Source organism: Hyalella azteca, unplaced genomic scaffold (assembly GCF_000764305.2).
Source record: "Hyalella azteca isolate HAZT.00-mixed unplaced genomic scaffold, Hazt_2.0.2 contig14557, whole genome shotgun sequence".
In the NCBI taxonomy this organism is placed as follows: domain Eukaryota; kingdom Metazoa; phylum Arthropoda; class Malacostraca; order Amphipoda; family Hyalellidae; genus Hyalella; species Hyalella azteca.
In genome coordinates, this window is record NW_025944437.1 from 1 (window position 1) to 13,898 (window position 13,898).

The window sequence follows — 13,898 nt, forward strand, 5'->3', positions numbered from 1 at the left end:
AATGAACGTACATAATTACCGATGCTTGTCATAAGAAAATTACTGATGCTTATAATGCAGGAGATTACCGCAAAGATTGCCACTTAATTTTAAAAGTAATTGATGGGTCCTGCGTTAAATGAGGCAATTTTTTCCGTTTTATTGAGATCCACTTGAAAAATAAGTATGTTAGTAATAATTATTCATTTTGCCTGTGCACAAGAGTGCACAAGTGGCTTGATCAGTCTTGATGTATGAGAGCGAACGAACTTTGAATTATGTATTGCAAATTAAAATATACCAAGTAAAGGAAGCCAACATTAAATCTTACTTCAAGTATTAAACGAACGAAGTTACAATGAAAGATCAAGGCCAAATTTTTACGTTGATGCTAAAATGTGTTGAATTAAGAGCAGAACGATTCCGGATGTCACGTAGTCACAAAACTTCAATAGTTAGCCATCTATTTTTGCTACGTCATCAGTATCCCTGGGTCGGAGGCAACGCGCTAGCAATTTAATTGCGGTAATATAATTTTAAGAAGTCAAGTCTGAACTATTTTTGAAGGCTGAAAAGCCACTAAGTCTGTTGGAATCGGGAATGCTATGGACATGAGCCTAGGAAAATTGCTGGTATTATCAACGGACAGAATATCGCAAGGTATTCAACAGCAGACGCAGGTCTTTCGAACGTTGATCTCCAAAAAATATGAATCAAATGAGAGAAATAACTATGAAATTTCACCAATTCTAGATTTTTGTTACTAATTCAAAAATGGTCCATTTCTACAGAATTAATTAACTGTCCTTTTCTAAAGGATTAATTAAATTTTCGTTTGAGGAACGAAAACAATCTAATTGGAGCTCGGAGTTTTAGGCTGTTTGCTTTTAACATGTTGAAAGCTCTAATTTGATCTTTGGATTGTTTCTTCCTCGAATTTAATCGTATCAATAAAGAAAAAGGAAGAAAGCTCTGGGGATGTTATTTCCGCCTTCGGTAGCTTTTCTTTCGTTGACCTTGAGCGGCGCCGCAGTGTAGGCGCGGCCTGCATGCTCTCAATCGTAGCACTGTCCGCGTAATAAAGTTTGGGGAGGAGGTGGCCTCAGTACAGCCTAAAACTCCGAGCTCTAATTAGATTGTTTTCGTTCCTCAAACGAAAATAATTAGAGCAAACTCCGTTTTAGGCTGTTTGCTTTTCTACCAAAGTCGCCCTTTAGGGTCTGGGGGAGGAAACTTTCAGACTCCCATGAGAGGTAAAAGAAGCAATCGAGATATTTAAACCAAGGTTTACTTAATTAGTGGGGCCATGCAAATGTTAGATACAAAAGTGTTGGCCTAATTAATGACCGTTCTCCTTGCCACGAACTGTATTTACGGAACCGATAACGTCCTCTGATAGCAACGGATGAATACGTTACGGGTGCTCCAGAAGCCGTTGCGCATGATTTCCTCCATGGATACGTTGCGCATCCAGGCGATGGGGTGGCTAGCCCGGCGGATGTCGTGGCCCGATGGATTTCCTGGCGAGTCGCCGAAGGAGCGAAGGGCGTGAGCCAGCCAAAAGGAGCATCTCCCGGCGTTGAGTGGCTTATGAGACTTGGGCTCCAGGAAGACGTGGTTCCTGTGTTCCCATGAGGTCGTTCGCTTGAGGTATTCCTTCCAGTGGTAAGCAGGGCATAACGCATGTTTCCCACCCAATGTAGGGAAAGAGATGGGTGGTGGACACCTGTCTACTGACTGGTTTTTGTAGATGAAGCCCGGTAGGACTGCGATCTCCTGTTTTAACTGTCAGAGTAGGTTCAGTACTAGAAGCACGCCAGGGCAAAGAGTTCAGCTCGCGAGAGTTGCTGACGTTGCAAAAATTGAAGCCTTATGAGCTTATCCTGCCAGAATGCCTAAAACTTGTATTATTGGTCAAGTGTTATTCAAAGTATTATTGAAAGTATTAATGAATTTTGTATTCTAAATACTATTAAGATTTTTAATAAATATATTAATAAAATTATCAGAATTATTATAAAAAAGGTAATAAAAATGTTATTTAAATTATGATTATATGTCTTATTGAATTTATTATTAAAAGTACTATTGATATTTGTGTTAAAGTTAGTATTGAAATTGTTTCATTATTATTAATAATAATATTGTTAATTATAAGTTATAAAATAATTTCAATGATGATTTGAATATTAATGTCAATTTAAATTTCAATCATAATTATATTAAAAATTTTATTCATACTTTCAATATTTAAAAAGAATATTTTCGAGATTAGCTAATTTCTATAATACGATCAATAAGAATTTTAATAGTAAATTTAATAATACTTTTTATCAAAAATTTATCAATAGGATTTCAGAAATGTATTCGATAGAGAATGTTCTGAACCGTCCAGGCAGCATAAACCATTCAAATAGAATTTTGCTTCATTTTACTTAAATGAAAGTTCATGTCTGATCTTGGGAATTCGGACAAAGTGACTTAAACTAGACTCCGAGTCTCCTACTAGTAATAAATAGTTATCGCTTCACTTATCGCTAAATAGGTATCGCTGAAAATCACTTATAGAATAAGTGGTTTTTCGTAATCAGATTACGTCCTGAGTAATAAGCTCTCAGCAAACATGTAAGGTAAACTTTTGCAAACGTTTTAGCTGTAGCGTAGAAATTGATTCATTCAAAATTTCCAAGCATCGGTCACGATTTCGCCATACATGTACGGTCAACATCATTGCCACGGCTGTGCCCTAACCGTGAGACAACGTGATGGACAACAAGACATTGAACGGTATAAACGCCGTCATAAGAAGATTCAAGTTTTCGAGCTCTGCGCAAGAATGATCACCGGTACCCAGTTAAAATTTAGGGCAGGAAATAGAGCAGGCCGTCGCCGGCTGCAGAGCCGGCGTAGAGATGCGACAGAGCAGCGATAGAGCAGAAATGTCCGCTTTAGAGACGATATCGCCAGCCGCGTATCAGCGCTAATTAGCTTCTGAGTACCTGCCCAGGTGTGCTCNAATGGAGGAGAGCCAGAACCATTGCGTCCATAGATTTCTCCTCCCACTGGTTAAAGCGTTTCAGAACGGTGTTCATGCCTTCAGAAACATTTGTTGTTATTGATTTAGTGATGGCGAGTAGTTATCGGGCTTCTTGAATATTAGACTCAATGTCATTTTTCAAGTTATTCATGAAATAACTTGAAAATGGTTGAGACAATTCTTGTAGTAACATTAGCAATTGCGATTGAGGTTGCTTTGTAACATTATTGAGAATTGAGGTTGCTTGTAGTAACATTAGCTTATCTTTCAAAATATTTATTCCTGTTTTCACGCACAAGATGTGTATAAGAGACAGGCATATGAGTTAAACGAACTAACAAATTAAATGCGGAGGAAGTTAAAGTGCGATGAGAGCAAAATGCGAGGAGAGAGCTAGAGCATTGAGATCTGAGAAAACGCACAATCCTACAACAGGAAACAGAAAGTAAATATCTACGCATGACAAGTCGTTATATACACAAAAATCACGATATTTCATCAAGTATTCCAAGCTAAATTTCACCATCATAGCACGCAACTCACCCTGGCGTCTGAGTCAAAATCCTTTAAGAGAGGAACCAGGACGCAAGTCGGGATCGGCATAGTATCTGAAGACTATAATCAATTCAACACCGACGTCAGAGTCGGTCCTACTTAAACTTCGTAGTCTGACATACAGTAGTGGGAAATTTGCAGCAACACTTCATTACAACCAGTGTTTCATTACAATCCTCTCTCTGTACTATTTTTGCCTTGAACCTATTCATAACAGAACCTAGTCACGTGCCTTATAAGCCACTTCGGACCAATGTGACGAAATTAAAGCGATTGCCGATATAATAAAAGTATGGTAATAGAAAAACCTCAAAACCATTTAACCATGAAAAGCCGTTTTTCATAAACATTGCAGTTTAACGAGAAAACTTTACGATTCATTTTCAAAACTAATTACAGTGCATAATTTAAGGTTTATTCAATACAACAAATAAATGTGTGAAAATAAAACAAGATGCGAATCTTTTAACTATATATGCATCTCAACATTCCAATGCACAGAGCAGCAGACAACTTGACTGAAATGGATACGACACACCGGACAACCTGTCCGAAATTCAGACAAGACAGCGGGTAACAGCGAAGTAAGGGATAATTGAAATGAATATCATATAGAAACGTTCAAATTGACAAAATGCATGTTCGAATGACTTCTAAACAGTTTTAAATTGACTTAATTGCCGTCGATTACAGAACTAATCATTCTTAGTCGTAGACAAGTTCCGTTATGTTTGGAATATAGATATCAAACATCACAAAGAGCTTGATTCCTATATGAAACCTCGTTCCTTGATAAATATGATTCCTATGAAACTTGATCCTTGAAATAAGCATAGAGTCATTAGAACTTTAGTTCAAACCAGTTCAATTATTTGCACTGACGTTATGATATGAAAAAATGAACGAATAAAAATTTAGAAACATTAAACATATAATTTTAACTATGAAAATTATTTATTAAGGAGCATGTAAATTACCTTTCCGATATTCATTCATTTCATTGATCATGTTTTGATCATTTTTTGGGATTTATGCACTCGTCCAGAGCGCATTTCGAAAACGATGTACCGTGTGCCTAGTTGACGGCTTTTTTGTAGGTACAAAAGCGTACTGCTGAAGGACCCAGGAGGTGTTCTACTCACGACTACATTGCCGTTGCCTTTAAAAGACTCAAGTACTTTTCGCTTTGGTCTTTCCACTTCGTGGTCAAATACTTGGTCTTTAGCATTCTCCAGATCTTTTCTAATTCTGTTTCTGCATCGCTCACTTTCCACCCGTAGATTTCCTCTGCCACTGCAAATGATTTTGCCATATTCGCAGACGTACACACCGCAGTCGTCATCAAGGTTGTCATCAGGTTGTCATCAGGTTTATAGGCTCGCCACAAGTTCAAGTCGAATCTACGGTGGGAATGAGCTTCATGTAATCCAGCCAAAAATAAAGCCATTTGTTGTATGGGCTTAATTCTCAGACTTGGTTTGCAAACTGTCTAGCAACAATATGAACCGCTTAGTTAGGTCTACAACCAAGAGCATCCAATGTTGATTTTTCATGATGGGCATGAGCCAAATGTCGTACTTTAGGAGGCGGAGGTTTACTCGTCTCTGAAGCATGGTCTCACTCCCAGGACCGTGAATTTCTAGAGCTGCAAAAAACAGTGAATCAAGAGCAAGTAATTTAACAAAATTACTGGGGATAAATGGATTTCTTGATTGTAAAAAACAGAAAAGTATTTACGACCATATCGTCGAGCCATTCATTGGGACCCAATGTTGCAAAATTTTCGGCAGTTAATTTGAACTTTCCTATATTGATATTATCTTCTTCTATGCATGTTTTTACGTGCGCCTCCGCTGAATGACAGAAGTGGGGGTTTGCAACAACTGAATGAAGCACATTTTCCTTTACAACCTTTAACTTGACCGGCTCGCCTTTTCGATCCCTTTTATTTCGATAGGGGGTACTGGTGCTTTTTATTGGTGAAAATTCCAACTGACTGGAAGAACGTTCATTATTTTCAACGTCGATCTCAGGCTGTGATGCGTTGAATGTGTTCAGGAAGGAATCTGGTGCTGGTGTGATGTCCATTTCCATTCTTGTTAGTGGATTACCCGCTTGAAATTGTAAATAGGTAGGTTTTGCAGCTTAGGATTTTCTTTGTATTCTTGACTGTACTAATCACTGATTTATCTGTGTTCTAGAGTTTTCGAACTGACGATGGAGCTGGACTCCGAAACGTTTTCTTTAAAGATACTATGAATTTTTGTGGTGTTTTCTTTGCTATTAAATTTTAGTGAATTTGCGATTCAAGCAAACGAGTGATATTATTACTCATTGTTTAAATGTCAACCTAGGCTTTGTTATCATTACTTAACTAACTGAGCTAACTGCATATTAGTCATGTTCATGAGCAAGTCTTTAGCCATTTCATTTGGATACACTGGTTTTAAACCAATATTTGCAAGTTAATAGGAATATCAGCCCCTGATGTCGACTCTTTTAAGTACAATGGGGCTTAGACTTTAAGACCACCAGTGATTTAGTTAACCAGTTGTGCGACCATGAGTGATGTGATTGTATTGATTTAATTATTGGCAGATAGTGTTAGTAGATGACTCATTCATATGTGTGCCCATTATTAGCACCCGTCACCTTCAATTCCAGTATTGCGGACTAGGATTAGACATTGATATTGGCGCTTGTTTTCTGTATTTCATTAGTCAGAGATCATATTCAACCATGGCTCTGTTTTAATATGCTTGTTTAGCCAGAGACTTTCTTGCAGGTAGTTAACAAACCTTATTGATAGGTTAGTTTTGTGACCAAGTTGAATAAGTGCCTTAATCATTATTATTATTTAGCCAATGTAACCCTTGTTCCTTGTTCTATTGCTAATGTCTAGGTTTCTTTAACTCACTTGGAGACATATTGAGTGTCCTAACAGTCCTTGCCTCTCTTGAGGTTCCTGGTTCTTGCTACCCAGTACAGTATCACCTGTGGTCAGTAACCTGTGGAACCTTTCTACCAGACCAGTGAGTACCTGGGGTGTTGTTGTGAGGGGGAGTGCTTGGGTGTGCCTGTGGTGTCTATGAGAGTGATGCATCTACACTGCCTTAGTGCAATACATCAGGGTGATCCGTGGACCAGTTAAAGAGTGCTCTTACTGTGCTAGTTTACTGTTGAGGAATCACCCCCATTTCTTACTGTGCTCTCCTTTCCAGGACCTTTATTTGTCTCCATGCCAACCAAGACTTCTAGGCTATTGTTTATCTTACGGAAATTTTGATTCCCTTACGTCACAGGTGAGGATGTTATGTTAAAAATTATTGTTTACCACAAAGTTGGACCATATTGTAAAATTCGGCTCTTTGAACGGAATACTGCAGTCACCTCTCCGGGATTTTCCTCCGGAGGGTGGTTGCCTAGCTTATCCTGTGAAGGATATTTGGTGCCCTAGGGTTTATCCTGTGCCAATGGCTCTTGGCTTTGTTCTTAGCTTAAGTATAGTGTTGTTTGGGAATGACCTGTGTTTTATTGTCCCAAATTTGTTCTTAGGGTTGGAGGTAGGCTTAGCTAGGTATTGTATCTTAGGGTGATTGAGCTAATCTTCACATAGCTTTTGTGAACCCCTGTTCACTGGACCGCAACAACGTTATAGCATAGCCGCTACACCAACATTATAGCACTGCCGCTACAGCAACGTTATAGCATAGCCGCTACAGCAATGTTATAGCATAGCCGCTACAGCAACGTTATAGCACTGCCGCTACAGCAACGTTATAGCATAGCCGCTACAGCAATGTTATAGCACAGCTGCTACACCAACGTTATAGCATAGCCGCTACAGCAATGTTATAGCATAGCTGCTACACCAACGTTGTTATGGGCTGTCACTCTTACTACTGGAGAGTGGTGGTAACCTTGATCCCACTTGGGGAAGTAACGCTCCCCCACTTCCAAGTTAATGTAAAATTATTTAGAATCAGGGTTGGCGATTTTTTTATTTTTTTAAAAAAATCAAAATAATCAAAAATCAATGATTTTTTTATTTTTTCATGATTTTTTTTATTTATTTGATTTTTTTGATTTTTTCAGCTTTTTTGTCTTTTTTTAGGTGTTATTTTTTATGTTGCAAAAGCCGCTACACCAATGTTATAGCATAGTCGCTACACCAACGTTATAGCACAGCCGCTACATCAACATCATAGCACAGCCGCTACACCAATGTTATAGCACAGCCGCTACACCAATGTTATAGCACAGCCGCTACACCAATGTTATAGCACAGCCGCTACACCAATGTTATAACACAGTCGCTACACCATTATAGCACAGCCGCTACAGGAACAAGTATTGTAGACAAGTATTGCTTGTTTTTAGACACAAACAAGCCACACAACAACATGTCTACAAGTATTTGAGATTTGGGATCAGTATCTCAACTTATTCTAAATGCAAACTTGATGACCAACTCAGTTATCAGCTTAACAACCAATTAAAATACTAACTTACTGTTAAGGGTTTAAATTTTCTAGGCTACAAGTGAATTTTTAAATGAACAAAGTTGATATAATTTTAAAAATATGAAATACATTGGAGAGACAACACTGTCAGTAGAGATAAAGAGGCTAGTTATCAGTAGGAAAACTAATACAGAAATGATCAATTTATTATTCAATAATCAATCATTGCTGTAACTGCAAAATGAGTTTTTTTAAATTGCTGAAACTCAAACCATTCTGACAAATTACTTTCAAATAATTTCTATTATATCTTTCATATATCTTCTTTATAATAATAAAAATGATTATTAGAGATGGAATTAGTAATTGTAGTCGATATAACAGTAGCCTTACTGCACTCATCACTGATCCTTCTAAATTTGTCAAAATTACTGATCCTATCTCTAAAACTATTTTGAAAATTAAAGATAAAATCAATAGTTTTCTGCAAAAACTTAAGGATTCATCTGCTTTTTCTTCTGAAACCTACTCTAAACTTTATGCCTCTGGTTCGTGCCCTGGGATTTTATATGGCTTACCTAAAATTCATAAGTCTGATTTTGCTTCAAAGTTTCAATTCTGACCAATTTTTGACGTGTTTAATACCCCTAGTTTTAACACATTGACTACGATTGCTTCATCTTGTACTATTATTTTATTTTTAATAACCATTTTTAAACACTTTTTCCGGAGTCATTTTTTCTTGACAAATTCAGTGATTTAGTTTTCTCAATTGCGTTGGCTGGCTAAAATTTATGATAGGGGTACTTCCTAATTAAATTTTAAATAGTGCAAAAAGAAAATAAATGGAATTTTTATAGCAGAAGCTACAAATAAACTAGTATATATTGAGTTATCGGCCTCTTTTTGGACAATTTTAGGCAACCTTAATTATGTACCACTACGTCCTGGAGAAACCATTTTGTGGTATGCATATGTACCACTTCGTAGTCAACATGTTAAATTGGCCAAGTTTTTATTTCCTGTTTAACAACTAACCAGTATACAGTAGACAATTCTTATACTATTGTTGACCGCTTGAAAGATTTTACAGATGTTCAGGACTTAACAATGGCCTCTTTTGACGTGAAAAATGTATTTACAAATACACCGCTTTTTAAAACTATAGAGATCTGTCTAAATACTTTGTTTAAAGATATTCATGATACTGTTATTGGTTTGAACCGAATTTTTTTAAATCCCTGCTGGAATTATCAGTTCTAAATTCGATTTTCATATTTGCTGGTAAATTATAGACAGATTGACTTAGGCATGACTATAGACAGATTTGGGCATGGATCTTTCCCTCAACCCATCCTTTGCGAATATTTTTGTTTTCACAAGGTTTAATGGCTGAACAATTGTCCTCCTGGTTTTAAGCCATTTTTTTATAACAGATATGTCAATGACACCTTTCTTATTTTCAAGCATTCCTCGCATGTGAAACTTTTCTCCGATTACCTATACTTGCAACATAATTCTATTAAAAATTACCATGGAACTTGAATCGAACAATAGTTTGTCCTTCCTCGACTGCAATATTACTAATTCTAATGGCCGTTTTCAGAAAATCAATTTTCACATGACTAAGCAACAGCTTTCTTAGCTTTTGTTCTTTTAGATTCAAGTTAAATGGGCTTCTAACACAATTACATTACGGCTTTTGTAGTTGCTTGACTTTCCATGCCATGCATTCTGAATTTGAATTTATGCGCAATATCTTCTTGCTCAATGGATTTCCTTCTGGCTTGGTGTTCATTTCTTAATTAAGAAATTCATTTCTAAGCAATACAGTGAAGTTGTTACAGAGCCTGATAATAGACATGTTGTTTACTGTTCTCTTCCATACTTTGGCCATGCATCTGAAGTTACAGTATGTCAAAAGAATTGAAAGATTTGCTTATGAAATACTTTCTGGACATTACTCATCTTATCTTACTAGAGAATAATTTTAAAATAGATTCATTTTTAGGAACAAAGATTTCCTCCCTTCTCACATGTAATTGTCCCTAATTTATAAATTTAGTTGTGCACAATGCGCACCTGCGTACGCTGGAATGCCATCACACAATCTTTATTCTAGGGTTGCTGCGCAAAGAGGGAGGAGTTATAGGACTGGGCAGTTACTATCACACCCTCCTCATTTGGCTGTGTGCACTCATGCCAAACAGTGCAATGTTCCAGTGTCCAACACTGACTTTGAGGTTATAGCTTCAATTTCTGGTGTATCCGTTCTGCGTATTTTTTTAATCCTTGTATATTTTCAAAGAAAATCCTAGTTTCAATGCAGCCTTTATTTCTTATCTGCTAGAAATTGTGAATAGATAGGTATTTCCTTTCTTACTCTGCCCTTTGCCTGTAAATTTAGGTTTTTAACTTCTGTATTTTTATGTTTGAATCCAAACTTCATTTTCATTTCAGATTGTATTTTTGTTCTAGATTCATCAAACTGGAAATGGAGCTGGACTCTAAAAAATTTTAAATAGAGATATGATGAATTTTTGTGGAGTTTTCTTTGCTTTTAAATTTCTCGAAATGTGTTGAAATGACATTAGGGCATGAATAATTTCGGGCACAAGTGTATATACTATATGCATTATTTATTTTAATTTGATAATAGATTTTCATTGAGATTGCCATACCTTCATGTGCTGGGATGTTGATGGCGGAGTGGGAGGGTGATGGTGGAGTGTTGGGCAGAGGTGATGGAGGAGTGTTGGGAGGAGGTGATGGGGGAGTGTTTGGAGGTGACGCGTGAGTGCTGGGAGGAGGTGATGGGGGAATGTTGGGAGGAGGTGATGGGGGAGTGTTGGGAAGAGGTGATGGGGGAGTGTTGGGCAGAGGTGATGGAGGAGTGTAGGGAGGAGTATAAGATGATAATAATATATGGTATAAGATGATAATGCTATGTAGTATAATATGATAATAATATATAAGAGATAATAATATTTAGTATATATTTCTTATTCACAACTCCAAGTTTTGCTCTACTGCCATGGAGAATCTCACTTGAAGTCTTGAAGTACCTGAGTTACAGTCCCTATGCTTACAAACAGAAACAGCAGGGGTCAACTCTATGATACTGTCACTTTTGTCCCTGTCTGCCGCAGGCTGAAATTTTATATTTAGTATAAACAAACATGGTATATTGAGATTTTGAATCAATTGAAAATGCTAATGCTTCCCCAGCTCCCTAGATATAAAATTTATAACACAGAACACAATTAGAAAATTATTATAGAATGAAATTACAACTCCATAATTTTATTTGCTGATATTTAAAAATTAGAAGTATTAATTATTTAATTTTATAAAATTTCCTAAAAATTTAAGCATTTTTCAAGTCTTGAAGGCCCACAAAACACTTCTAAAAATAATTGCTTTATGCCTAATGGCATGTGACGTCAGATCGGTGCACAGTGTTTACAGACCAGTCCACAGCACACTAGCACCATCTCTCCTGAGACATAACCACCTAGTGCCTAGTAAATAAACAAAAAGCAGTGTAGTGGTGGGGCTTATGTATCATTATTCATGTTGCTGCACCATGCATTCTTTCCACTCACCTGTGTCCTCTCTTTCCAGACTCATGAATGTGAATCACTCTCAGACAGATCATTTGAGTCAGTGCATGTATTTGTGCCAGCCTTAAGCTTATCCCTGTGCCGTGGTTGATGGAAATGATGCAAGTTTACCAAATTTGATGCTGCTATGTGCCTTGCCTGATCCTGCTGCTTGCTGATTGCCTGCCCGCTTTTGCCCCTTTACGAGTGAGTAGTGGCATTTGCCTGAACCTGGTTTTAATGCTCCTACTCTTTTATATATTCATTCATTTGTGTTACATTTTTATAATCATGTCATGTGTGCCAATGCATTTATTGTGTTATATTTTATTATGTTACATAGTTTTATATCTGTTACTTGCTCTCCTGTCATGCACTGAAGCCAATTCCCACGTTTTGTTCACTTATAGGGCATCAAGAGTTAAGTCTAGAAAAACCTGGGAGTTAAACTGGACCCAAGGGCACCCTTCACCAAGACTCAGGCGCAGCAAGCAATATTCGATTGCTCCTTGTGGTGGGCTGTTAACGAGCACTGAGAAAACAGTGATTCATTTGAGTAACCTGCCTCAACCTTAGTGGAGCACACAGAGCAGTGACTTGCTGGCCCACTGCTTGGACACTTTAGCCAGCCTTAGGAGTGCTTTCCATTTATATGGTTCCCCAGTGCACCTTCGAGCAGGATTTCTCAAAGTAACTGATTTTTACATTGTCCGAAATTATTGTGCCAGTGCAAATGTTTTTATTGTGACGTTCTAGTAAAAACAATCAGTTTTAGATGGTAATTAGGAATTGATTTTATTGCCCGACTGTGCGTTTGCTGTTTGTAACTTGTGTGAGGTCAGCCCATGTGAGTGGCCTTGGTTAACTAGTTTTTTTGTTTTAGTGATTAAGACTTGCAATTTGCTAGTTGCAACAAGGACTGAGGGCCAGGAGATTTCATGAGATTTCTGATGTGTTTTATAGAGAAAGCCCCACCTGCTGGTGTGACATTTTAAACCACCTGCTGGTTTAAAATTTATGTTTCCAATTTATGTTTTTTGTTATGTAGATTTCAATGCAATTAACATTGAAAATTTTAAAATAGCTCTTTTATCATGTATATACTTGTTAAATAAAATATAATTTGGCTACAATTCTCATTTGAAACTGCTTCTAGAACTAACTGGTCCACTTGGTTCAGCATTCTAAATGCCTTCTAAATGACCAAGCACCTATGTAATTGAGGAGCACAGTGGCCAAAAATATGCAAGCGCTTGCTCCAATAGAAGCAAGACAACCAGGACAAGTGCATTAGAGTGCTCCAGTACCCAAAAACTGCCATTTCTTCAAGAATTATTAAGTGCCAGAACCTCAACAAATCCTACTCTTGTAGGGCCTTCCACCCAGGTCTCATAGTGTGGCATAAAAGTTGTTGTAAAATTTATCTCAAGGTCATCTGGTTGTCAAACAACAGCATGCCAGTCGATAGTCAATAGGATTTATGCAGTAGTTAGTTGATAGTTTTCTTCAATACTGTAGTTCAATAACTTAACAATGAAAACACTAGTCATTAATAATGAGATAACCTTAAGTCTATTGTACATTATATTCTTTATATGCCATAAACCTCATGGATAATGTGCATTAATAATTTAATTTTTTCAAACCAGCAGTGCCTTCTTAGGTTTCTTTACTAATGAACTCACCGCTTCACCTCAGATCCATAAAAATTGATATTGTGCATTAACAAATGCAAGCCTTCCCTAAAATACAGAGGTCACACCTTACTCTTCGCAGTACTGTTTACTCAGTTTTGAATACTCCATCTCCAGAATTACTAAACAAATGCAAGCCCTTCACAAATGTGATTTGCAAATTTCATATTCTCTCAGGAATATCCAATGAATACCAGTTACAGAGTGAACAAATTAATAAGGAAGTGCACCTCTGTTGTTCACGAGCATACTGCAAATTAAAGCGTACCTCATTCCTGGAGCATTCATCACAGAGTGAATTTCAACAAATAATATGATCTAAACATAAAAATCAACCTTCTGAATCAAATCATGAAAATTACAAGAATTGGCAATAGGCCATGGGCCTATTTCTTCAGTGCCAACACTTCAATTCTATTCCATTCAATGAAGTGATGTGACTTGCTATTTTTTTTATTTGCAGTGTATATGCTGACATCATGTTATCATCTAGAATGGGAAATTTTAAAAGAGTATCAAGATTCAGATGCAGTAAATGAAAAATAGAATATGCCCACTTTATTTGTGG

The 13,898-nt window shown here is 37.0% G+C and overlaps 1 protein-coding gene across 1 annotated transcript; it reads right to left on the reverse strand.

The window, feature by feature from the left end:
• Positions 1-10,147: 10,147 nt before the first annotated feature.
• On the reverse strand, positions 10,148-11,692 carry LOC108675879 (sulfated surface glycoprotein 185-like). The gene is made up of 3 exons (XM_018163925.1): positions 11,640-11,692; positions 10,716-10,978; positions 10,148-10,161 (listed from the first exon to the last, which is right to left on the reverse strand). The coding sequence occupies exons 1-3, from the start codon at positions 11,690-11,692 to the stop codon at positions 10,148-10,150; spliced, it is 330 nt and encodes a 109-aa protein (XP_018019414.1).
• Positions 11,693-13,898: the final 2,206 nt, after the last annotated feature.